The sequence below is a fragment of the Rutilus rutilus genome, assembly GCF_951802725.1.
Source record: "Rutilus rutilus genome assembly, chromosome: 17".
NCBI classification, from domain to species: domain Eukaryota; kingdom Metazoa; phylum Chordata; class Actinopteri; order Cypriniformes; family Leuciscidae; genus Rutilus; species Rutilus rutilus.
This window is the reverse complement of record NC_140230.1, coordinates 32,817,300-32,843,995: the sequence shown is the minus strand read 5'-3', so window position 1 is coordinate 32,843,995 and position 26,696 is coordinate 32,817,300. Positions and strand designations below refer to the sequence as shown.

The following is a 26,696-nucleotide window of genomic DNA, read 5'->3' as shown; positions in this document are numbered from 1 at the left end:
CGCAGCCCCTAACGCATCATTTGGATTATCTACGTGTATGTTAAAATCTCCAACAATTAATGCTTTATCGACATTGACTAATAGGTCTGAGAGAAAATCTGCAAACTCTTTTAGGAAATCAGCGTAAGGCCCAGGCGGTCTATATACGGTAGCCAAGGCTAGAGATAATAGGGATGTTTTTCTTACATCTAAGAGCGTAACATTTAGTACAAGTACTTCAAACGAAATAAACTTATAACCCGCTTTCTGAGTAACATTGAGAATATCTCTATAAATTGTCGCAACACCACCGCCACGACCAATCAGACGGGGCTCATGCTTATAGGAGTATCCAGGAGGAGCAGACTCATTTAGACCGAAATAATCATTTGGTTTAAGCCAGGTTTCAGTTAGGCAAAGTACATCGAAGCTATTATCTGTGACTATTTCATTTACAATAACTGCCTTAGGTGTGAGTGATCTAATGTTTAGAAGACCTAGCTTTAGAAATTGTTTTTGTTTACTAATAGCAACATTTTCTGTTTTAATAACAATTAGATTTTTCCTAGATCCTGCAGTAGATTTGTTATTTGATCTCACTAAACGAGGAATAGACACGGTTTCTATGCAATATTCTACACTAGTATTTATATCACTTAAATTGGTGCAGCAGAGACTATGATTTGGACTTTTGGTTACTAGTCAAAAGGTATTTAACATTTTGGAGATGTTATCCGACAGAAGATCTGCTCCGAATCTGCTTGGGTGTAAGCCATCGGCACGGAAAAGCCTAGGACGCTCCCAAAACAGATTCCAATTATTTACAAAGAGCAGTTTCTGCTCATTGCACCATGACATTAACCATTCATTTAGCGCAAATAATCTGCTAAACTTTTCATGTCCTAGTCGGTACGTGGGAAGCGGTCCTGACACTATGATCGTTGTTTCAGGCGATGTGCTGCGTACCGTATCGATCAGATTCCTGAAGTCTTTCTTCAGAATCTCTGTCTGGCGCATCCTGATGTCGTTCACTCCTGCGTGCAGGACAACAGTTCCGACGCGCTCGTCACCGTTCAGAATCTCGGGAACGTGAGTAGCGATTTCAGAAACACGAGCACCAGGAAAGCAGTGACTGTGCACCTTACTTTTACCTAACGTTGCGCGTACGTGCCGAATGATGGAATCGCCGATGATCACAGCATCGCGTTCTGTTTCGCGAAGAGGGGAGAAGCGGTTTTGTGTGGATAACTCGAAAACCGGGAGGGTCGGAGAGAGTCTTGGTCTAGACCTGACTCGCGTCTTCCGCTGCGGAACCACCCAGGCTTCGTGGTGGCGTGTTGGAGCCGGAGTGAACGAGACCATGGCTGATCGCGACCTCGGCGCTCGGGACCTATGTTGAGAAACGCACGGAGTAGACGAAGTCGGAGTCAGCGGGTTAGTAACGTTAATCTCTGGTTTGTGTGCATCGGCGCGTGATGTTTCAAGAGCTAACCGCCGGTCTATCAGCTCGGCTTGTCTCAATAAAAGGTCGTGGATCTGTTTCTCAACAGCTTCCAGCTCAGACTGCAGTGCGTGCAGCTCAAATGTGTCCTCACCTGCACCAAAAGGTAGACTACTTTCATCTGATATATTCGCCATTTTAACAGATGGACAGTAAGTTAGCAACGAAGCTACCAGTGATGCTATCAATATTAATACTAATTTATGACTGAAGTTTTAGATATAATCCGTCTTTTTAGTGGTACGGGTGTAGAGTAGACGCACGATAGGCGAAAAATGTTTGTAAGTGAGTGTTGAGAAGACGCGTTCAGCCGTGATCCACGGGAGTAACCTATAGGAGTATCCAGCGTTGGATCACTACGCTGATCCAACAGAATGGCGAACGAAAACTCAAAAGGTACAAAAATAATCCCATAATGTTCTCTGATTCCTGGAAACATGAAAACATTAACGCTTCTGTATGCATCTTTATATATCTGCCAGTCTCATATCTGTCATGTTATCTGTCTGTCAGTCTTTCATTCGCTACTCTTCTCTTTTCCCGCCTTAATTTAAAATGAGTGGTCACCTGTGCATTTTTCAACGGCTCTGACCTCGAGGTGATCAGCTAATCCAATCAAACATTTTAAACAAATTAAATTATCACTGTTTCTTTTGATTTAAACGGACAATCGATGAAAATAAATAAATCCTATTAGTTTTATTTATTTTTTATTAGATTTTTTTTTGCCGCCACCGCTGGTCCTGTCATGAGGAGAAATAAGCCGCTTGAGTTATTATGGCTCTTAAGCGCTTCATATGGCGCAAATGTGCTATCACCATAAATCGCTCATACAATCAAAAATGTTTTAAACAAACACAGTTTAAACAGTTTATTTCGATTTGAACTGACAATCTATGCAAATAAATAAACGTTATTAGTTTATCGCCGCTTCTGTTCCCGTCATGAGGAGAATTAAAGCTGCTTGAGTTATTATGGATCTTTATTTAGATACGTATTTTCACTATTTATTTCATAACTGTTAATGTAAATGGATATAAATCGGATGGATAACCAGCAGGAGCGGTTGGCTGGGCGGGAGGAGGCGCGCGCCTGTGAGGAACAGAAGATCAGGTGCATCTGCTGCAATGTGCAGGATTACTTCATCTGCAGCTTCTCAATCATATCTTTATTCTGATTCTCCATTAATATCTGTTGTTTCATTGTAGGACTGTTGAGATGCGTGTGAAGCTCCTGCTAAATGACAGTAAGTCACTTTACCTCATTATTCTTCATGTTTTTCTCGTTCTGCGCGTTTTGAGCACGGGGCAAGTTGTCACAAGGTCTGTAACTCAACTTCGGATTTTGTATGTTGGATTTAAACTCTTAAATTAGAGTGATTTCTGTCCTAAAAACACGCTGTATTTTTGTAATAGTATTAGTTGAGTATCAAGTGAACAATGAAATACAACACAAGAAGTCAGGACGTTTTTTTTTATATGTTTAAAAGATCGGGGCGAGTTGTCACGTGTCATATGTTGTAGGCTAATTTCAGTCAATAGATTTATTACAATATTATTTAGCGAAAACAATAGTTTGATATGTGTTACATCATGATGTTTCATGAATTTTGTCTTTCATAGTCGCTTTTACTCGTTAAATTTAGCTGAAAAGTCTATAATAAGCAGGTTCTCATTGTGACAACATGCCCCACTATTGGGATCAGTGTACAGCAAACTGTATTTAAGAATAAACACCCTAAAAAATATTAACAGGAGTAAAATAAAAAGAGCCACTTTGCCCTGCATGGTCTCCTCATATCTCCAATTATTGCATGGCTTTTTGTTTCTGTATATGTTTGTTTCAATTTCACTGATAAACATCGTCAAACCTCATAATTAATATTGTCACTTCCACATGAAATTAATTATTTCTATATATTTTCTTTGTGTCTGTGATTCAAAATTAATTTTTTTTATTTGATTTCTTGTTCATAAAAAAAAATTATGTTCTACAGAAAAGTAGCCTAATACGGTTAGATCTAAAGTCTGAGACCCTGCTTTAAATGTTTTTAATTTAATCCAAAGGTTTTCATTACTAACAAACAACATATTTGAGAAGAAAGTTTAAATGAAAACCGAGATGAATGCGAGAATCTCTCCAAAGGGATAAGGATCCTTCAATGAAGAAAGAAAATCTGTACGAAGATCAATGAGACTCAATTTTACATTTGATTAGTCACATAAAAAAATAGTGCAAAAATCCTAAATATTGTGAGCTGTGACCACCCTTTCATTTTAAAATATTTTATTATTTTTCCCCACTTTACCGTATGTCTACATTTTGTTTCCTTTTTTTTCCAAATATTTGTTTATTTTTTCTCCTTTTGCAGTTTGTCTTGCATTAATATTCATGATGCAAATTTCAATAGCTTTCCTAAGCAAAAGAAAAAAAACCTTCCCTCATTTTGGCTCTTGATCACTTGTCTGGTGCTGTAATAACATTTGTAGAGGTGTTAGTTGTATGGGTTTGTGCGCATCCCTGCGGCCCTGATCAGAGGAGTTGTCACATAACAGCAAATGCAAATGCAAACAGAGCTTAAAAAGCTGCTCATTTTCTATGCAACAATGGCGCATCTGTGGACAGTCACTGACTCTCTAATGCTGTCAGGATTTCACTTCTGTAGTTCATGCATTATCTACTACTCGCATATACGTAGATGCAATAATCAGATGTCTATATATATTTTTATTTGTGGTTCTATAGGAACTATTTCATGCACATTATGTGTCAATGTTTATATAGTTACAACTACACATAATTCATATTTTCATTCATCTATTAAACTTTATGAAAGATCTTTGTTGTTCAATAACTGGTAGAAGTGCTAAAATATGGATCTGAATTTGAGCTCTGCGGTGGTTAATGAAGTCGTCGAGGCATTGGAAATGAGTGACACATTCCCCTGCAGCAGATGCGAAACCTTATTACTGGCCATCTCTGACCCGTTAAAGATTCATCTGAGCTCCACATTGGCCTTGAGCAACGCCGCGCTCAAACACTCTTGCATCTCATGAAACCTGTCAAGATCATCTTCATATTGCAGCCTGTTTTTATGATCATTACGTTAAACATGAAATCACTCTGTTTGAGTTCTTGTGCATTCCTGGTCTTAAAGGGTTAGTTCACCCAAATATGTAAATTCTGTCATTAATTACTCACCCTCACGTCGTTCCAAACCTGTAAGACTCTCGTTCTTCTTCAGAACACAAATGAAGATCTTTTTGATGAAAATGAAAGCTTTCTGTCCCTCCATTGACAGCTACGCAACTACCACTTTGATGCTTCAAAAAGTTCGTAAAACTAATCCATATGAATTGAGTGGTTTAGTCCAAATTTCTTGAAGAGACTCGACCATGTATGAAGAACAAATTGAATTTAGGCTTTTATATTCACATGTTAACATTCATCAACTCACACATCAGTTGTGATAAACAGAAGCTCAAGCATGTTCGCTTGGCGTGCCAGAACCAATGAGGTTCATTCTTGTGTTACGCAGCACGTTTGAACTTCGCAAGAACCAATGAGGTTCATTCTTGTGTTACACAGTACATTTGAGCTTCATCAAGAACCAATGAGGTTCATTCTTGTGTTACACAGTACATTTGAGCTTCATCAAGAACCAATGAGGTTCATTCTTGTGTTACACAGTACATTTGAGCTTCATCAAGAACCAATGAGGTTCATTCTCATTAGGCTTGCTACGATAAGTCTGTGTTATGGTGTTCAGCACCGGTTACATCACTTGCCCACCGTGGCACCACCCCCCACCGTCGATTTGATTTTTTTTTTTTTTTATAAAATCATTTAGTTCGGTTAGAGAACAGACACTATTAAACGTGTCTGCTTGATAAATCGTGAGCCGAACGAGAGTCGCAGCACAGATCAGCAACTGGAGTCAGATTTCATTCATCACGAGAGTGAGGAGCTGACTGACAATGTGACTGTGTGGAATATTTGGTTTCAAAGCGAAATGTAAAAGCGCCTATTTAAGCGAATTTGTCATTGCACTGTTTTGTTGTTGTGTTTTTCATTAATAATAATAGGCTAATGAACTAACCATTTAATCCGCCCCGAATTGGCGCTAATTTGAAAACTAAACTAGAATGTGCACGGCCGCACGTGTCAACGGGAGCGGAGCGAGCAGAACAGAGCAAGCGTTTTCCGATTATTCCTACGGAAAAATGCTCGCTCCGCACCATTATGAATGCCCGTGCAAACGCGCACATTTTAAGTTTGCCTTTAAATTAGCAATTTTAAAGCCCCCCGCCGGTGATTGAACTTCGCAAGAACCAATGAGGTTCATTCTCGAAGTTTGAAATTTGCAAGAACCAATGAGGTTCATTTTTGAAGTTTGAACTTTGCAAGAACCAATGAGGTTCATTCTCGAAGTTTGAACTTCGCAAGAACCAATGAGGTTCATTCTCGAAGTTTGAACTTCGCAAGAACCAGTGAGGTTCATTCTCGAAGTTTGAACTTCGCAAGAACCAATGAGGTTCATTCTCGAAGTTTGAACTTCGCAAGAACCAATGAGGTTCATTCTCGAAGTTTGAACTTCGCAAGAACCAATGAGGTTCATTTTTGAAGTTTGAACTTTGCAAGAACCAATGAGGTTCATTCTCGAAGTTTGAACTTCGCAAGAACCAATGAGGTTCATTCTCGAAGTTTGAACTTCGCAAGAACCAATGAGGTTCATTCTCGTGTTACGCAGCACGTTTGAGCTTCAGCGAGAACCAATGAGGTTCATTCTCGTGTTACGCTGCACGTTTGAGCTTTAGCAAGAATCAATGAAGTTGTTCTCGCGTGTAAGTTCGGTAGAGCTTCTAAGTTCACTGATCAATGTTTAAATGTGAATAAAAGCCTTAATTCGATCTGTTCAAAGCTCAATTCATATGAGCTCATTCATTTACGATCTCTTTATGAACTTTTGAAGCGGCAAAGTGGTAGTTGCGTAGCTGTCAATGGAGGGGCAGAAAGCTCTCAGATTTCATCAAAAAGATCTTGATTTGTCTTCTGAATATGAACGAAAGTCTTACGGGTTTGGAACGACATGAGGGTGAGTAATTAATGAGAATGATTGTCTTCACAATGTTTCATGCAAATTCTCTCTCTCTGAAACGACTTCAGCTGACGCCTGTCATACAGAGACACGTTTCAACATCCAATCACTTAGTTCAAATCAAGTCCTGACCTACACATTTTCTTTCTCATTGAATATCCCGTTTCATTGCAAGATGATTTTTATGACAATTATGCACATTTTCCTCCTAATTGTCATTTTCTAATCACCTACTCATTACCATTTTTGGTCATGTGAACTGCATCAGCCATGCAGGATTTTGGTTCGTTTTCCGTTATATTTCAGATGTTTGAGGGGTGTTTGTTTTTTCTCAGTATTAGTAATGTTCTGCAAAAGCTCTTCTCATTACTGTAATATTGGAAAAAGTATCATTAATCATTAATAATTTTATGTAAATTGTAAAGTATGCATTATGCTAGTGATTTCTATACAGTAAAACATATTTTTTTAATATAAAATGAATTTGGGGTGACCTAGGAGAAAGTGTGCACTGTGCTTAATTGTCATTAAAAAAATGCCACAATGCAAAATATATATATAAATGGTCCAGTTCAGTTTCTTCTTTATTTCTGGTTTGAAGTGCAACGTGGTCTGTTTTCATGTGGATTGAGACGTAGAGATTAAACCCGATCATCAGCTGCAGACATTTTTAGGAGATGGAGGTGATTATTATATTAGGAAGCGATTATTCCACTGCAGAATCAAACTGCACGCGGAGCTATTAATTTTTGAGTGCATACATTCATTAGCTAATACTTAATTATCACACATGCATCATTTTCTCATCAGTGATCAGTGTTTGTGTCTCTGTAATGACAGATTCATCAACGGTCAAATGAAATACAGATACGAGAGCTCTCATTAGTGTGTATTGTCCTGAGTGATTCCTGATTAACAGGCGTGAGGATGAGAACAGAAGCTAATATAGATTCCCTTTTGCATAGAGTGTCGAGTGCCGCTTTCCCTTTAATCAGGGTCGGACCGTCCGCTTCACTGCCGCGCAGCTGCAACCTCGTTTGCATAATTCGTTTAAATGAACTGCTGCCCTAAGAAACATCTTAGTGTTGGGATGATGGTCTCAGTGAACCCTGAAAAGATGTGTTGTGCTATTTGAAGCTGCAGAAATTGCTTTGTAAATGCAGTGTCGTTGTGACTGTGTGCATTGATTTACACTCCTTTAAAGGAACACGCCGACTTTTTGGGACTTTAGCTTATTCACCGTATCCCCCAGAGTTAGATAAGTCCATACATACCCTTTTTCATCTCAGTGCGTGCCGTAACTCTGTCTGACGCACCCACCGCTAGCCTAGCTTAGCACAAAGACTGGAGGTAAATGGCTCCAGCTAGCATACTGCTCCCAATAAGTGACAAAAGAACGCCAACATTTTCCTATTTACATGTTGTGATTTGTTTAGTCACAGCGTGTACAAATAACAAGGTCACATGAGACACAGCCATCTTCTAACCGTATACATACTGGGAACTATATTCTCAGAAGGCGAAGCACTGCTACTTCTGCGGAGGGATTTACTCCAACTCTGAGAGAACTCTCTGCTCCTCACCACGGGGCTTCTCAGGTGCTGCGAGCAAGTAGCAGTGCTTCGCCTTCTGAGAATATTATAAATAGTTCCCAGTATGTATAGCTCAAATGCGATCATGTGCTTCCAAGGCAACTGTGTTTTTGGTTAAATTGTTTCAATAGCCTATTAGAATAAAAACCTGCTGTTACATGACTCATGCGTGACTGTTCTGTATGAAACTGCATTCGTGCTGGGTTTACCTCATTGAAGCTTTACATTTGTTTCCTTGACCAAAGCTCTTGATCCCACAGAGCAGACTGCCAATGCAATTAGTCCCCACGTTGGGCGCCACTTTCATTGAAGTGCTTGGAAAAGTAATGAAAAGTTGCATTGTAATACACCGAAGGCCTGATCGTGCATGTGTGTGTGTGTGTGCTGGGAAAATAATTTAAAGGGTTAGTTCACCCAAAAATGAAAATTCTGTCATTAATTACTCACCCTCATGTCATTCCAAACCCGTAAGACTTTCGTTCATCTTCTGAACACAAATGAAGATTTTTCTGGATGAAATTTCTGTCCCTCCATTGACAGCTACGCAACTACAACTTTGATGCTTCGAAACATTCATAAAGAGATCGTAAAACTAATCCTTATGTATTAATCGGTTTTGTTGTAAACATTGATAAGCGAACATAAACAGAAGCTCAACCACACTTGCGTAACGCGTGAGAATAAACTTTACTTAACGTAACTTTACTTTTCATTTATTACTTAAAGCTCTCTTGAAGTTCTTTGATACTACATCAAAAACTACTAGCCTAATTGATAAAGTTCAAACATTATTAAAAACAAGTGAACAGTCGGTAATAAAATAAGAACAAATACACAAATTACAAGCGGAGATGAATGCTAAATAACAAAGTTACAAAGTCTAACGGTAGTATTCAGGTACAAAAATGTATAATTAAGCCTAGATTTTAAAATAACACTATTTGTTTACTGTAGAAATTAATAGTTTCATTTTTGTTAAAGCTGTATTTTGTTGTTTTATTGGCATTAAATATACAGACAACAGTAGGAATATTAAGTGTGTGCTTTAAGACTGACTGCACGGACCGAAAAAACTGACTAACAAACATCCAGTTTCTTTCTCAACTGTTCACTTATGACACATAGAGAGAATACTTACCGAGACGGGTATTTAGACATCATTTTGTGTGTATGTGTCCGTTCAAGGTCAAGGAATTGCAATAGAGGAATCACAATTCGGTGTTCAAGCTCTATCTGAAACTCCAAATTATAAACTTTCACTCTATGATGGTTAAATTTAGCAGTTAATCCGCAAATCACATGTGAGCCGTGGGGCAGCTGGTCCATACGGATCACGGATCAACTGCGATCCGTTCCACCCCTAGTAATTAATGACAGAATTTTAATATTTGGGTGAACTTACCCAGAAATTGCATTTAAATAAACAGTTGTAGTTTAAAAGAATGTCATTTGTTTGCCAGTGATTCAATGCCATAATATTCTATAGGCAGTGAATCACCGGTAATGGTAAGCAGAAAACACAATATGTTTTATGCAGTTGATTACAATTAACCAGTTCCTTAATATAAAAGAAATAAATTATATTGGTCAGTCTTAGAAAAGTAAAAATAGAGCACAATGTACTGTGTTGATCTAAAAGAATTTTCCATTTTGAATTTTCACAGGTATTGTAGGTAGCCTATTTTTAATCATGCATTGGATTCTGTTAAAGTAAATGTCCATAAACTTTTTGGCAGAACATTTCCAGTACCTTCTAACAGTGTTGTTAATAAAGTGGATCAAATGGATGTTTGTGTTTCTCTAACACAGTGGTCCTCAATTCCAGTCCTCGGGACCCCTTGCTCTGCACATTTTGTATGTCTCTCTTATCTGACACACTCAGTTCAGTTCATGGAGTCTCTCCTAATGAGCTGATGATCTGGTTCAGGTGTGTTAAATAAGGGAGACATACAAAATGTGCAGAGCAGCGGTCCCGAGGACTGGAATTGAGAACCACTGCTCTAACAGCTTATTGATGAGGTGTTGATGTAATGAACCAGTTACACATGTGCCCATGGGAAATATCCGGTTAAGGGCTTTGCAAAATGGTTAATGAATAAATAATGACACAATTGTAATTTTTGGCTGAACTATTCCTTGAATAGTTTTAACATCCTTTATGTCTTCCCAGGTGCCCAGAGGAGCTGCATAATGCCTCTTCTCGACGTAACTGAAGACAACTTCTCCATCGCCTCCCCAACCCCGAATTCATCTCTTGCTCTTTCCTCCATGCCATTTTCCTCCGTCTCTCCATCCCTGTCCTCGTTTCTTCCACATTCAAACTGCTCCGTGGCTCCATCTCCCTCCTCACCGCCGTATAACTTCTACGCTGTGTTGTTGGTGTTGCTGATTTTTTGCGTGGTGTTCGGTAACGTGCTGGTGTGTGTGGCCGTGTCCCGAGAGAAAGCGCTGCAGACCACCACCAATTACCTCATTGTGTCACTGGCCGTGTCGGACATGCTCTTGGCCACACTGGTGATGCCCTGGGGCGTCTATCTGGAGGTCAGTAGACGTACTAATTGGTCATTTTAATTGGTAATTACATGTAGTTGGAACCCTGATAAGCACATAAGTAGTGCCCTATGGAATCTGTTTAAATATTTCCAAAATTCTTTTTTTTTTTTTTTTTTTTTTTTTTCTTCATTTTTCTGGATTCCATTTTAGTTATCAAAAAGCAAGTCTAAAATGTAATCTTATACAATTTAACAACTATTTATTAAAAGTTTAATAAAAACTAGGCTATATTTTCTATGTCCTATGAAATTAGTTTTATTTCTTTCCCAAATTCTGTTTTCCATTTAAAATTTTCTTGATACATTTTTTTCATGGTTTAATTAGATTTAAATAATCAAAAAGCATGTCTAATCAATTGAATTCCTAAAACTATTAATAATTACATTTTAGAAAAATGAAACAATTTTACTTTTTATTTTTTTTAAATAGTAGAGTCCTATAAAAAATTTCAAATTTTCAACTTTTCTAAATTTATGATTTAATGTATTATCAAACATGGTGGTATTAGCAAATGAGTGCATGAAACTTGAACCATTTAATTACACTTTTAAAATGTAACAAAATGAAAATTATAAAACATCCTTTTATTTGTTTTTGTTTTTGCAAACAAAGTGCTGCACAACAGAGGTTTACTGTTAAAATTAAAACATGGAAGAAAAAATGTGAAATTCCTTGAAAAAATCATTACATTGAGAAGTACATTCTACTGTACAATAGTAATACATTTCTGTCACAATTTCTTCAAGGTGTAATGAAGAATTTTTATGACCGGGTTCTGTGATGCATTCGCATTTTCCGTTTCGCTGATATCATTGGGCCCTATATAAAAACAAAACAAACCGTGATTGGTCACTGTACACGTCAGTCAGACGGTCTCCAGCTTTCTAAGTGACATAAGCTGATTTTATGCTGATATTTCATATTTCAGTTTGATGTCTAACGAGAACATGTGTTTGTACAGGTTGTGGGTGAATGGAGGTTCAGTCGGATCCACTGTGACATTCTGCTCACCCTGGACGTCATGATGTGCACTGCCAGCATCCTCAACTTATGTGCCATCAGCATCGATAGGTGACCCATTCATTCACTGTCCCATTTACATCCCAGTTGACTCATTGACTAACAGCCAAAGTGATGCATGAATGAAATCCTGTTCTGTTTTTATTTATTTATTTTTTGAATAAAAAAATGAATGATTCTGATTAACATTTTAACAATTTCCTAATCTGTTTTGCCTCAGCGTTCGTTTGGAGCTTTGCTAGACCTGAATTTATCTTTGGTTTAGACGCACTCCAGGCAATTACGTGCTTGCAAGGCAGAGGAGATTATGAATTATAAATCCTGCAGTGTGTTAGAGGCACTTTTTTCCCTTGTGGGGAATTTTAGTGAATGCTGCTCCTCATTAAACCGTCTCTGGAAATGTGCTGGAAAATTGGAAGTACATTAAAGTCGATGTGCATGAATAACTTATAGGCCTATAGAAACGAGCTGCAGAGGTGGTTCACTTCTCAGCATTGTGGATGATGCTTGGCCGTTATATAAGCGTAAAGCATCATTACTGTACCTGAGAATGTGGTAAAAAGAAAACTGCCCCTCTTATTCAAATCCACATTTTCATTTTCAACCATTACATACAGTATATTCAGAAGCGGTTTAAGTTTTGACTAATCACAGTATTTCTACATGAAAAGGCTTAAATGAGAGGACAGTGGTGCTATTCTTACTCAACACATCAAGGCTTTAAATTAGTTTCTGAAAGACTGTCTTTCATGTGGTGCACAACCTTTAGAACAGACACCTTAAAAAACTTCAATAAATGAATCTGTTTTGTGTTGTAGTTAAAAGACATTTCTATAAAGTGTTCGGCAGACTTTTAAAGATATTCTCTGGCCGTTATTGTGTCTTGGGTTTTATTTTCTCAAATAACCCGACTTAAAATGAAATACCCTCCACTCCAGGATAAATGGCCTCTGTTTGTTTCCTTCATGTTATTGATGTGTATAGATTGACAAATGCAATAGAGGATTCATCATATTGATTGAAGCGCTGTGGCTGCAGGGTGGAATCTTTCAACCCCAGGGGTGGCAAGGTGGCTTGCCAAGGGAAAGACACACGCTCAGAGAGGCTTACAATGGAAATACACATGTGGGGGTCGCCCAAGGGGGAACCATGCACATGGAGGCACCTAATCAACACGAAAGCTGCCGCAGGCATAACTCTGGCGTTGACTTCAACAGTGCTGGAGGAACTCAGGACTTCTCTGAGAAACTCACCTGAGGAGAATATGACACGTTTCCAGTCCGAGGAGTGGAATGGCGAGCAAGCAATGACACCGAGCAGATCCTAGTTACCGGCTACTTGAAGCGAATACACAGAGATTGTAGAATCTCGCGAATGTGTTGGGTGTCGCCCAGCCTGCAGCTCTGCAGATGTCTGTTAGCGAGGCGCCATGCGCTAAGGCCCAAGAGGAAGCCACACTCCGAGTGGAGTGTGCCCGAACCCCGACCTTGCTGCTGGTATGCCAAGGCAATGGCGTCCACTATCCAGTGAGACAACCTTTGCTTGGAGAGAGCCTTTCCCTTCAGCTTCCCACCATAACAGACAAAGAGCTGGTCTAAGGTCCTGAAACACTGCGTTCTGTCTACGTAGGCACGGAGGGCACGTACTGGACAGAGCAGTGCCAAGGCTGGGTCTGCCTCCTCCAAGGGCAGCGCTTGCAGGTTCACCACCTGATCTTGAAATGGAGTGGTGGGAACCTTGGGCACGTATCCAGACTGGGGTCTCAGGATCATGTGAGAATTAGCCGGCCCGAATTCTAGGCACGCTTCGTCAATCGAAAATTCCTGCAGGTCCCCTACCCTCTTGATGGAGGCCAATGCAACCAGGAGCGCTGTCTTCATAGACAGGAAGTCAAGCTCAACTGATTGCAAAGGCTCAAATCCTCTGCATGGAGGAGAGTTTGTTCTTTTCCCAGTTGACCCGAAGGCCCGAGCGGGCTAAGTGCCGGAGCACTAGGTCCCTGTGTTCGCAAACCTGGTCTCGAGAGTGAGCTAGAATCAGCCAGTCGTTGAGATAGTTCAGGATGCGAACCCCGTGTTGCCGTAGCGGCACATGGGCTGCCTCGACGACTTTCGTGAAGACGTGAGGAGACAGGGCTAACCCAAATGGGAGAACCGTGTACTGGTATGCCCGCCCCTCGAAAGCAAACCGTAGGAGCTGTCGAGGAAGAATGGAGACATGAAAGTACGCGTCCTTCAGGTCGATCGCTGCAAACCAATCCTGTGGCTGAACACATTTGAAAATGCGTTTGGCCGTTAGCATTTTGAACGGAAGCCTGTGAAGGAATCGGCCTGGAGGGACGAATTTCGCCTGGAGGGACAATCTTGACCGCACCTTTCGCCAGTAAGGTAGCGACCTCCGCACGCATGACAGGAGCATTGCCACCGACCATAGTGTAGCGGACTCCCCGGAAGCGGGGAGGAGATTGTGCGAACTGAATTGCATAGCCGAGCCTGATGGTTCTCGCGAGCCAGCGGGACAGGTTGGGAAGCTCTAGCCAGGCTCCCAAGAACTGAACCAGTGAAGTCATGCGACCCTCGGTGGGGCAGCGAGGCGGAATGACCGGCCCAGACGTGGGAGGCGGAGCGTCCCTGTGTGGGGGCACGGTCATAAGCCGCGTCCTGACAGAGGAGACCAGGGAAGGACGTGCGTTCTACTGGGGCCTGCTCTGACAGGGTTCTGGCGACAGAGGGGGACGAGAGTGGCGAGGCTCGTAAGCGACTCAAAGATGGGGAAGTCAGTTCTGTCTTTAACCACATAAGGGGTAGCAAAAGATTCTCCCCCGACCCTCCACCAGGGGAAGGAGTGGCCCTGCTACCACCTCCTCTCTGACCTGTACGCGTCAGGAGCGCCGCTTTGCCTGGTGTTTAGCGGGCTGCAGGGCTGGAGCGGACTGGGGCGCTTTCCTGCGACCACCTCCACGGCGCGGTGCGGGTGGAGGCTGCTGCTGGGGCCAAGCGGGAGGGGTGGGAGGAGCATGAGGGCACCCTTGGCGGCGAACAGACAGAGGCAACTGTGCCGGCGGTTGGGTGGAGGCAGCAGCTGGCCGCTGGGGCAGTATATGCTTGATGGCCTCAGTCTGTTTCTGGGTGACCGAGAACTGTTGGGCGAGGTCCTCGACCGCTCCGCCGAAAAGGCCAGCCTGGGATATGGGAGGAAACGGGTTTGCTCAGACTCTCGCATATCGGCCAGGTTGAGCCATAGGTTTATCTCCTGGACCACTGCTGTGGACATCACCTGACCCAGGAAGTGTGCGATCACCTTCTAAGCGAAACCCCATTTGTGTGACTGAACGAGTGACTGAACGAAAGGGAACTAGTATTCCCTTCTGAACATAGCCTGAGTGTCCGTCTTGTATGTCATCAATGTGACATAATATTTTATTTGGTACACCTGTAATTTGAAAACACGTCTGCATTTCACTTCAACAGCAGCATGTTGCACATTCATCTAAACGTGTTGTGTGTCGATGTGCAGGTACACGGCCGTGGCCATGCCATTACTCTACAACACGCGCTACAGCTCCAGAAGACGGGTCGCGCTGATGATCGCTATCGTCTGGTTCCTGTCATTTGCCATTTCCTGCCCGCTGCTGTTTGGTCTCAATAACACAGGTACACTTACCTGGACATTGTAACTAGTTTATGAGGAAACTGTATTGATATAATCGCTGTGCTTTGTTTTCTTTTATATGTACACTTAACATCAAAAGAATGTCCTTAAAATCACTCAAAACTCATATGATCTTCTGTGAAACTCAATGAGAATCTTCATGCAATTCTTTGACATATAGCAACAGTTCACTAAAAAATGACAGCTTAAAAACAACATTTTTTTTTGTGATTTGTCATTTTAGCAGTTTTAAATGCTCAACTATTGTTACTATAATTATAGCTGTTACTATATTGCTGGGTTAAAATCATTTAAAATCATTTGCAGAGTGACTACTGTAACAACACAGGCAACAGTAATAATCAAAAGGAAAAAATTTAACAAGCAAGAAAACCCCAAAATTGACAAAAATATTGGCAAAAATTTTAATGTACGTATGAGTGAGGAAAAAGTGCAAAAAAGACAGTTAAATACAGCTTATTCAGTTAAACAAATTGCCTTTAAAAAGTTTAATGTTGAATAACTTACATTTAACTCTTTCCCCGTCAGCGTTTTTGAAAAGTTGCCAGTCACCGCCAGCTTTTTTGATAATTTTCACAAAAGTTTCATGGCCCCCAGAATATTTTGTTGTATGAATATCTAAATATCTGCAATATGTGAAAAGAAAGAATAAAGCATGTGCTTTAAAAAAAAAAAACAAAAAAAAAAAAACATTTTATTCTAGCTTCATGCATTCTTTTTTATCAACACTTGAATGTGGGTAAGTTTGAAGAGCTGAAATTCTTTTAAAACAGTGAAACCGTCATCACTGCTCAAAACCTGTCGAGTTTAATATAAAATTTATCTTGCTCCAGCTCTCTAGTTCCATCCTATGAGCCTGACCACTGTCAGAGTTTTCATGAACTTCATTGGTTGAAACAGCAGAGTGACCTTTTGTGCTGATTTTCATCCAAAGGGACTTGGCTGGATTCATGCACTTGTAATGAGGTTTCCCTCCGTGCATAATTATCATTTCTGCACTCCAGGCAATATGTGTGTTTTCCTTTGTGTTAAAGCTCTAAAGATCAGATCTCCAAAGAACACAGCCTCCGGGCAATTCCTAAAAAATATATTTTTTAGCTCAGTGGGAATCACAAGGATGGGTCACAGGAGCTGTAAATTATTATGCATTTATTGTTAGTCATTTTTTCAGATTGTGTGCCAATGTAAAAGTCTCCATTTGCTCTACATTCTGTTTCACTGGTAATATACATTGCACATCACCTCTTTTCTCACAGTGTCTGAAATGGTTCGAACAAGGATCCGGTCTCTCGAAACCCCTCCCTTCCAAGAGCTTACTCTGCTCTGATTGGTCAGTTGGCTCAGCCTGTTGTGATTGGTTAACCACTTACAGCTCGTGTCAGAAACAAAACGTCCATTACCATGTATGGATTTCAGCTCCGGAGGCTTCCACGGCATTTGACTCACTGTTATAAGAACGTTAACGATAGTGTCGGTTTTACCGTATCAAATGCAAAATGTCTAATTTTTGTAGTTGAAGTACTAAAATAACTAAAACCAAAATAAACTAAAACGTAATAAAAACAATACAGACATATTTAAAATAAAAAAAAACTAATAATGACAAGCACTCAACAAAATTACTAAAACTAAAACGGAGAATATAAAAATAAAATGTAGTTCAAACTATTATCAAAAATTATAATACTAAATCAGTGATATTAAAATAACAGTTGTTCAAGGAATTAGTTCCATTAGTTCAGTTTAGTTATGCTTCAAGTCCCCTTTTTGGGGCTTTTAGTATGAATGTGTTAGCCTTACTGTTATTTATAAGCTATTGTGCTCCTAATCAATGACAAAATTCGCATTTAGAAGATATAAGCCTTCAAAACTTTCAGTCTCTCACTTCTGCCAATAGATCAATGATTTAGATGGCATCACTCTGCACTTCAGCTTCTCAGTAGATTTTCTGTCCAATCAAATGCTCTCTAGAATCTGAAGCTCCGCCCCCTACATTATTAATAGACGCTGAAGCTGCAGCTAAAATCAGTAACTTTTTTGACACATTTACTATTTTCTACATGGTGAATGGCACATAGTGCACTATATAGGGGATATGAACGATTCAGACAGTGTAAATATGCTTTCCATTGCTGCGAATGAAGTCTGGTTTCACGTTAGTGTCACGTGAACCCCCGCAGCTCGGGTCCAGAGACACGATAGCACAGAACGGATCATATGCGTATCGAGTCGGCGCAGACCAGAAAACGTATCGGAAGCTGTGATATAAACAAGCTGTGATATAAACTAAACACTATTGGCTATTTTATAAAAGGGGAGGAGCTGTTCGATGTGTCCCGCCATGTCTTCCTGTTTCAGTGGAAATTACTTAAACACATTGAATAATGCTGCACGTGTCAAGGCAATTCAGTGGGCCTTTAATGTAATATGTTGCGATTGCAGCTCCTCAGTATTAGAAGCCTCCACTTATCCACTATTTGTGTCTTTTAAAGTTAGTGCTCGTGTACATATATATGTATATATAAGCTCCACATATCAAACCAACCTTGACAACAACGTAGAGCAGGAGGATGATCGAAACATCTCCCTGACTGAATTTCAATAAGCGAGGTCCTCTTCACCTCAAGTGGCATCTGCGCTTGCACACAGAGTCCTTCACAGATTGTCCCAGCACATGGTGCTTAAACAATAAAAACACAGAAAAAAATATGCAGCATTCATCAAACATGACACTTCCACTGTGAGCGCTGTGAAATTATGTTAGCAAGAACCATTGATTCAAGGTCTAAAAGTTTCTTTAAGAAGAACTTATAATTCTTTCTTTTTTTTACATGTTCAGTTTTTCTTTTAGTGTTGCTGTTGAAGCATGAAAAATGTCTTCAAAGTTACAAAGCACAAGGCCACTCAAAAGGGAGTTATTGTCTGGATCAGTGCGCACTGTTTCTGAACTCCAGGAACAAACACGTCACAATAATCCTCATTTAAATCCCACACAAGGCATATGCAGAATAAAGGGGCAGAGCTTGGTTGAGTTAGTTAGTAATGTGTTGAAAGTCGTGGTTATGGTAAGAGGCGTGACATTTCCCAAAGACACTCGAAGCGGTTGACCAATCACAACACACTGGTCCAGCCGACCAATCAGAGCATTAGTTATGCTTTTCTGAAGGAAGGGCTTCATAGAGACAGAAACTAAACAGAGCGTTACTGACTGGGAAGAGAGGGTGGTTGGTGGTTTTTGAACATTTTGAACGTAGAGCTCAAAGACAAAATCAAGACTTTGTAAAAGGGCATAATATGGCCTCTTTAACATTCCTTAAGTTTGATTTTAATGTAAACTGCATGTTTGCATGAGATTCACTCTTGTCCTTTCTGTCTTTCAAATCAGCCAGTCAAGAAGGGAGAGACTGCAGCTTTGCCGACCCTGCTTTCGTGGTCTACTCCTCTGTTGCTTCCTTTTACGTGCCCTTCATTGTGACCGTGATGGTGTATGTGCAGATCTGCGTGGTCCTGCGCAGACGGGGCAGACGCACCGCACCTTCACGCAGACACGGCCTCCATCCAGAGCCCAGAGATGGACAGAGATCTCGCAAGGTGTGCTGGGAATATCCTTTCACTAGAATTTTACTAAGCCCTAACCTTAGCGGTCCTTCAATATTTGCTTACATCTTTTGGTCTAGCTAAAAAAATGTGACTGAAATTTCAGCAATTTTCATCACATTGCACTGAGAATGCCATGTCAGTAGGTGCCATCAAAAGTTTTGAAATTGTAAATAATGGTACACTACCGATACCTGAGACTAGTCCACAACACAACTAGAATTAAAATGATTAACTAGTGACTACAATCTGTCACATTGTTTCAATGTTTTCTCTCTCTTATTTATTCTGTAAGGATTTGAGGTGTTTCAGTAAATGTATTCATAATGAAAATTCTCAGTAAGGGTCTTTCGGTTCAGTACGTATAAATATTATAATAAATATAAATAAATACAGTTTTGTTTCAACCGCTTTGAGTGCGGAACTTCTCTGTGTGCGGAATGTAATTTCAAACTCTGAGTTTCCCTCCTAGGATGAGACAATGGGCTCTATTTTAACGATCTAAGCGCATGGTCTAAAGCGCAAGGCGCTAGTTCACTTAGGGCGTTTCCGAATCCACTTTTGCTAGTTCAACGATGGGAAAAATGGACGGTGCTCCCGGCGCATGGTCTAAAAGGGTTGTCCCTATTCTCATAATAAATAATTGGTGTGTTTTGGGATTTATGTGCGTTAAACCAATCAGAGTCTCATCTCCCATTCCAGTACTAAAACCATGACTTCAAAACTGAGAAATGTACCGGATCATTATTTTCTTGTGTTCATTTACACCCCTAGCAATGCATCAAATCGATATAAAGTGACAGTAGCATTTATATTGTTGCAAAAGATTTCTAGTTCAAATAAATGCTGTTCTTTTCAACTTTGTATCACAGTTTCCATAAAAATATGTAGCTCCTGAACTGTTTTCAACATTGATAATAATATGATTATATGTTTATTATAACAATAATAAATGTTTCAGCATATTAGAATGATTTCTGAAGGATCATGTGACACTGAAGACTGGAGTAATGATGCTGAAAATTCAGCTTTGATCACAGGAATAAATTACATTTGAAAATATATAAAAATAGAAAACAGTTATTTTAAATTTTAATAATATTCCTATATATTTTTGATCAAATAAATGCAGACTTGGTGAGTATAATGGTGTGTGCACACCAAAAGTGAAGCGAATATTCGCATTGCGTTACCCGTTCTAGATTACTCACGGGATGTTTATTGTTTTCCGCGTCTTTGCATTGACTTTGTATGTAATCTACTTGCGCAAATAATTAAATTAGCTTTTGGTGTGCACACAGCATAAGAGACTTCTTTCAAAAACATTAAAAAGTCTTACCAACCCAAAACTTTTGAACTAGATATAACATGCCTTTTGATTAGAATTAAAATGATTAACTAGTGACTACAATCTGTCACATTGTTTCATTGTTTTCTCTCTCTTTTTGTTTGTCAGAATAAGTGTACTCATCCTGAAGATGTGAAATTGTGCACTTTAATATTAAAGCCTCCTCCAGCCGCTCCGCGACGCAAGAAAGTGGTAAAACACTACATTTACATTTTACATTTACATTTAGTCATTTAGCAGACGCTTTTATCCAAAGCGACTTACAAATCAGATGTGAAAATGTGACTACAGCTATTCACACTGTCCCTGTCTCGTTCAGTCACTTCCTAAGCGTGAATGTCTGTGTGAATCATGTTCTCTGTGACAGACGCTGGTGAAAGAGGCCGTGGTTCATCCTCTGGACGTGGAACCCATGTGTTTTCTGAGTCAGGACAGAGAGCAGCTTCCACAGCAATCGCAGCAGCCTGGACATGCTAAAATCTCCAGTCCCGCGCGTCCCACGCGGCCCTGCTCCACGCTCTCGGTCCCCGGCCTGCGCAGGGCCACCCTGCAGGAGAGCGTGAACGGCCCCCACGGATGGAGGGAGAGAAACACAGACAGAGAGAAAGGAGCTGTGGCGAAGGAGAGAGTGAGAGGAAGACTGTCGCAGCAGAAAGAGAGAAAGGCGACACAGATGCTCGCCATCGTTTTAGGTGAGAGGTTAAAATAAATCACAGTAAAAACTATGAACCTGGTGACTGTCCTGGTAGCAGGACACTTGGCACGTTTTTTTATTGCCTTTTCCCCTATCACACATTTTAGCAATCGTCATAAATTAGGTATATTTCAAGAGCTTCACTAAAAAAAAAAAAAAAAAAACGTAATAACCATGGAAATGGTATATTGGGCTCGGTTTTTTTATTATCAGTTACACATTTTGTACACAACTTGGTTTGACATTTGGCATTGATTTTCTAGAGTCCAAATTATTTAGTAAAATATAAATTTTGTATCAAATTTAAAAGGTTTTGTTTATTACATTTGCAACAAAGTGTCTTTAAAAAAAGAGGCCATCCTTAGGTCTGTATTCCAAAGCATTCATGAATTACAGCCATTTAAGTCCAGATCTAAGCTCAAAAAGAGTTTAACTAAATAAATATGTAGTCCACGTTTGCTGTGCGCTTCACTTTTGAGTAATCTCTAAGTTGAGAATCTAACCAGGGTTTTTTTGGGGGGGCTGAAAAGATGTTGACAGCAGATTGAGGAGTGAGGAGCAAGGTTAAAATCGTCAAGAGATTCGAAGATCTTCCTGCAGTTTTCTAAAAAAAAAATACTTACTTTATGACTGAGTGAAGAAATTACTTTTGAACAATAATAAATAATTTAGGCTGAGTTTATTTTCTGTCTGAAACCATATCACAGCAAAAGTGGACAAAATGAGATTTAAGTCATTGTTATTTAAGTATTATATAGTTTTAATTAATATTTAGAATTAGCTTTAATTATTCATTTTTTTATGTGCTTTTGTCATTTTTTTGTTTGTTTTGTTTTTAAATGTCACTATTTAGGTATCACTATCAATTAGTTATTATTTTAGGTCAGTTTCTATTTCCATTATATTTCCAGCTTCAACTCTAAATTTCTAGATTACATTAACCTTAAGTTTTTTCATCTAATATTTATATTTTATTTTAGCTTTATTTCAGTTAACTTAAATGTTTTACTAGTTTTTATTTTAGTTAATGATAATAACCCTGATTTGAGTCCACTTTCAAGTGTCCACATTGAAATATATCATGTTGGCAAAGAAAACTGGCTTCTTATTCTCCGATTAAAGCATCTTTCTACGGACTCCATTTGGAGTCGAGAAGCGTTTCCCGACTGGTTTGTAGTTGCTGCACATGCTGGTGAACAGAAGTGCTGGTGAACTAAGTGATTTTAGGTCTCTTTGTTCTTTTAGGCTTGACATTTAAGCAGCAGCACTTTTGACATAATAAATATTCATTATTCAACAGATAGTTCAAGTCCTCTAATTTGATTGGACGAGAGGTATTCAAAGAGTGCTTCTAGTCAGTATTTCTTCAGCAGCACTTTATCACGTACACATTTATTATTAGACTTCAGATGAACGGTGCAAATGTGCAGTGTTTTTTATTGGCACCTTTTCACTCCTACACTGTAAAAAAAAAAAAAAAATTCAGTATTTCTACTTCAAAATTTCACATTTAATTAAATGTGTTACTTGCCGTTTCTTTGTATTATTTGTGAAATTTACTAACAATTTTTTTCAGTTCACATAAAAAATAAAAAATAAACTTTTTTGGAGTATGTTTTACAATAAAATTTTAATTAAATGTTTTACTTGCTGATTCTTTGTAATTACATGTGAAATGTACTACAGTCAAAGTTAAACTTTATTGTCCTTTTCCAAGGAAATTTGTCTCAACTATAAAACCACAGTGATACGCAGCAAACCACAACACACAACTGACACCATAACACACAACTGACACCATCGTAAAAAACTTTTAAAAAAAAACTTTTAAAAGAAAGCCATGGTTATTACGTTATTCCAACACCATCTCTTGATAATTTGTAACTAATTTTATACGTTTTGATGAATTGGCGGCTAATTTGTATGAATTCGTACAATCTCACTCATACATTTTCGTACGATCTGCTTACGCCCCAGTGACGTGTATGTTGAATTTGTACGATCTCATTCATACATTTTCCTACGATCTGCTTACGCCCCAGTGACGTGTATGTTGAATTCGTATGATCTCACTCATACATTTTCGTACGATCTGCTTACGCTCCAGTGACGTGTATGTTGAATTCGTATGATCTCACTCATACATTTTCGTACGATCTGCTTACGCTCCAGTGACGTGTATGTTGAATTCGTATGATCTCACTCATATGTTTTCATACGATCTGCTTACGCCCCAGTGACGTGTATGTTGAATTCGTATGATCTCATTCATACCTTTTCGTACGATCTGCTAATGCCGCAGTGACGCTGCTGAGAGCGAGATTAGATGAATATGTAAATATGTGCTGCAAGCTTTCCTCTCAATAACAAAATAAACACACTACAAAAATGACAGTATGAGAAAACAGCCATTAAGTACGGAAGAGGATTAGGGCCAAGCAATAATAATAAAATAAAACCATCTCGAGATTAAAGTCATTATAATGCGACATTAAACTCGTTAAATTTCGAGAAAAAAAGTCGAAATACAATCTTGAGAATAAACTCATTTAATATAGAGAATAAAGTCGTTGTGTTTAGAGAAAAAAAGTCGAAATGAAATGTAGAGAATAACGCATTCGATCAGTGTTCATTGCATAGCGAACTGATAGCAACCTCATCGAGGTTTCGTGGTTTCCCAGGATACCATAAGACGCATTATTAATCGTTGTTGGTTGTGTACGCCTCCATCCACAGAATGTAACTACTGTAACCATCTATACAGCCATATAATGGCAATATGGTTTTAATTTATCATAGCTGTCCATATGCCAGAGTGCATTTGGGCCAACGCAAGTGTACTGGCGTCTTCTCAAGCTTCTCCTTCGTCGAAATTCCACACCTTGAGGATCAACAAGTTTAATAATGCGTCTTATGGTATCCTGGGAAACCACGAAACCTCCATGAATTTTGACTTTTTTTCTCGAAACATGACTTTATTCTCGAAATTTAATGTTTATTCTCACAATTACTTTGACTTTTTTTCTCGAAATTTAACGAGTTTTTTCTCGATACACAACGACTTTATTCTCGAAATTTTATGTTTATTCTCACAATTACTTAGACTTTTTTTCTCGAAATTTAACGATTTTTTTCTCGATACACAACAACTTTATTCTCAAAATGTAATGTTTATTCTCAAGATTGTATTTCGACTTTTTTTTCTCGATACACAACAACTTTATTCTCAAAATGTAATGTTTATTCTCAAGATTGTATTTCGACTTTTTTTCTCGAAACACGAATTTATTCTCGAAATTTTGTTTATTCTCACAATTACTTCGACTTTTTTTCTCTAAATTTTACGAGTTTTTTCTCGAAACACAACGACTTTATTCTCGATATTTAATGAGTTTATTCTCAAGATTGTATTTCGAGTTTTTTTTCTCGAAATTTAACGAGTTTTTTCTCGAAACACAACGACTTTATTCTCGATATTTAATGAGTTTATTCTCAAGATTGTATTTCGACTTTTTTTCTCGAAATTTAACGAGTTTTTTCTCGAAACACAACGACTTTATTCTCGATATTTAATGAGTTTATTCTCAAGATTGTATTTCGACTTTTTTTCTCGAAATTTAACGAGTTTTTTTCTCGAAACACAACAACTTTATTCTCGAAATTTAATGAGTTTATTCTCCAGATTGTATTTCGACTTTTTTTCTCGAAAATTTAACGAGTTTTTTCTCGAAACACAACGACTTTATTCTCGATATTTAATGAGTTTATTCTCAAGATTGTATTTCGAGTTTTTTTCTCGAAATTTTACGAGTTTAATCTCGCATTATAATGACTTTAATCTCGAGATGGTTTTATATTTTTTATTATTGCTTTGCCCTAATCCTCTTCCGTAATTAAGAAAGCATCTGATCATAGCGATGTGAATATATTTGCAACAGCACTGATATTCACCGGCATCATGTCGATAGAAGAGGTCATTAAAATGACACAGTTATGATAGTTTGATTATAAAGTATATTTGAGACTATATAGATCTGACTATGTTAGTTTGAATCAGTCCTTTTTCTTTGCATAACACATTGACATGACAGTATAGAATAGCTCTTTCAGCATTATCCTGAAATGAATATTGTATAAGCAATCATTTCACGTTGCATAGAATGGAAGAGAGGCTCTCGGAAGTGTGTGAAAACGTGTGAAATCCTTTTGATTTTCCAAGTGAAACCGGCCCGAATCTTTCACATAAAAGTCACCAAAAGTTGTTTTTTTAAGTTTCATTGCAAGCTGTTTACACATTTCCAATACAAAAAGCGATCAATACAAGAAAATTCTCACACGCAGCCCCTTTAAAAGGAGAGGTTGAACTAGGTGATGTTTTTAACCAGGGCAGCTTACAAATGCAGAAGTTGTTGAAGTAGTTTTCTCTCCTTGATGTGTGTGTTTTCTGCAGGTGTCTTCATCATATGCTGGCTTCCCTTCTTCCTCACACACGTGCTGAAAGCTCACTGCGGCAGCTGCTGCATCTCTCCGTCGCTCTACAGCGCTGTCACATGGCTGGGCTACCTCAACAGCGCTGTCAACCCCGTCATCTACACCACCTTCAACATCGAGTTCCGCAAGGCCTTCATTAAAATCCTGCACTGCTGACAGACAGCACACCACAACAGGGGAATTTACTGAACAAGAGAAGCGTGTGGCAGACAAGGGAGACATTTGAAGCTCAGTATGTAACGATAACACAGATCAAGAAACACAATGACAGCTAAGAAAAGACGAGACATTTGAAAAGGCAACGAGTCTTTGTTTGTGGAGCTGATTCTCTGAAACGGTTGCAATCGGCAAAGGATGTGTTTTTATAGCAGTGCGTCATTCAAAAGTTAACATTTTGACGCCATTTGCTCAGCCTTGCGTACAAACCCATTTTATTTCAGTTCTTCTGTGAAACGCAAACAAAGATGTTGTACTCAATGAGGACACGCCGTGACTTGTTTAATTGAACATGAGATTTCAGTGCTTCTGCGGGGACAAAATAAATTGGGGTCTGTTCCTCACACAAAGGATTTCAGAAGACTTCAGAAGGATTGATATGAGACTATTTTATGATAAATGAATGGTGTTTTTTGTCCTTTTTTGGCAGTACATTGGAAACAAGAAATTGGCAGAAGAAATAAACACACTTATCATTTTGTATCTATGAGAATGTGTGATCTAACATAATATAATGCAGAAGATCTGGATCTGTACTGTATGCTGTAAATAACATGAGATAAATATTCAATATTGAGTCCACTGAGATTTTTGTCCCCTACTACACGACTTGAAAATGTGCAAATATTTTAAAAACTTCCAATTATATACACATCATCTCTTAAATGGCTCATTTCAATCTGTTTTAGTTAAATTTAATCAGATTTTAGTGTAAAAAAAAAAAAACTTTCACTGTATGTAGCAGTTTTATTTTATCATTGAGAAATTATTATAGCAATTATAGGATTTTTTTGTTGTAAATTTGTTGTTTTTGTCATATTTATATGACATTTATATGATTTTAATATGTCAATATAGTTCTAGTATTTTAGTACATCAAGTTAAACTAAATGAACATTCATTTTATTTCAAGAAACGGACATTTTTAGCTGTAG

At 38.8% G+C, this 26,696-nt stretch overlaps 1 protein-coding gene across 1 annotated transcript; it reads left to right on the top strand.

Moving 5' to 3' along the window:
- Nucleotides 1-2,692: 2,692 nt before the first annotated feature.
- On the top strand, nucleotides 2,693-26,338 carry drd2l (dopamine receptor D2 like). Its single transcript, XM_084385811.1, has 8 exons — nucleotides 2,693-2,726; nucleotides 10,341-10,711; nucleotides 11,685-11,794; nucleotides 15,260-15,396; nucleotides 18,801-19,006; nucleotides 20,469-20,552; nucleotides 20,728-21,052; nucleotides 25,505-26,338. Exons 1-8 carry the CDS (start codon nucleotides 2,699-2,701, stop codon nucleotides 25,699-25,701), a joined length of 1,458 nt encoding a protein of 485 aa, XP_084241937.1. The 5' UTR covers nucleotides 2,693-2,698; the 3' UTR covers nucleotides 25,702-26,338.
- Nucleotides 26,339-26,696: the final 358 nt, after the last annotated feature.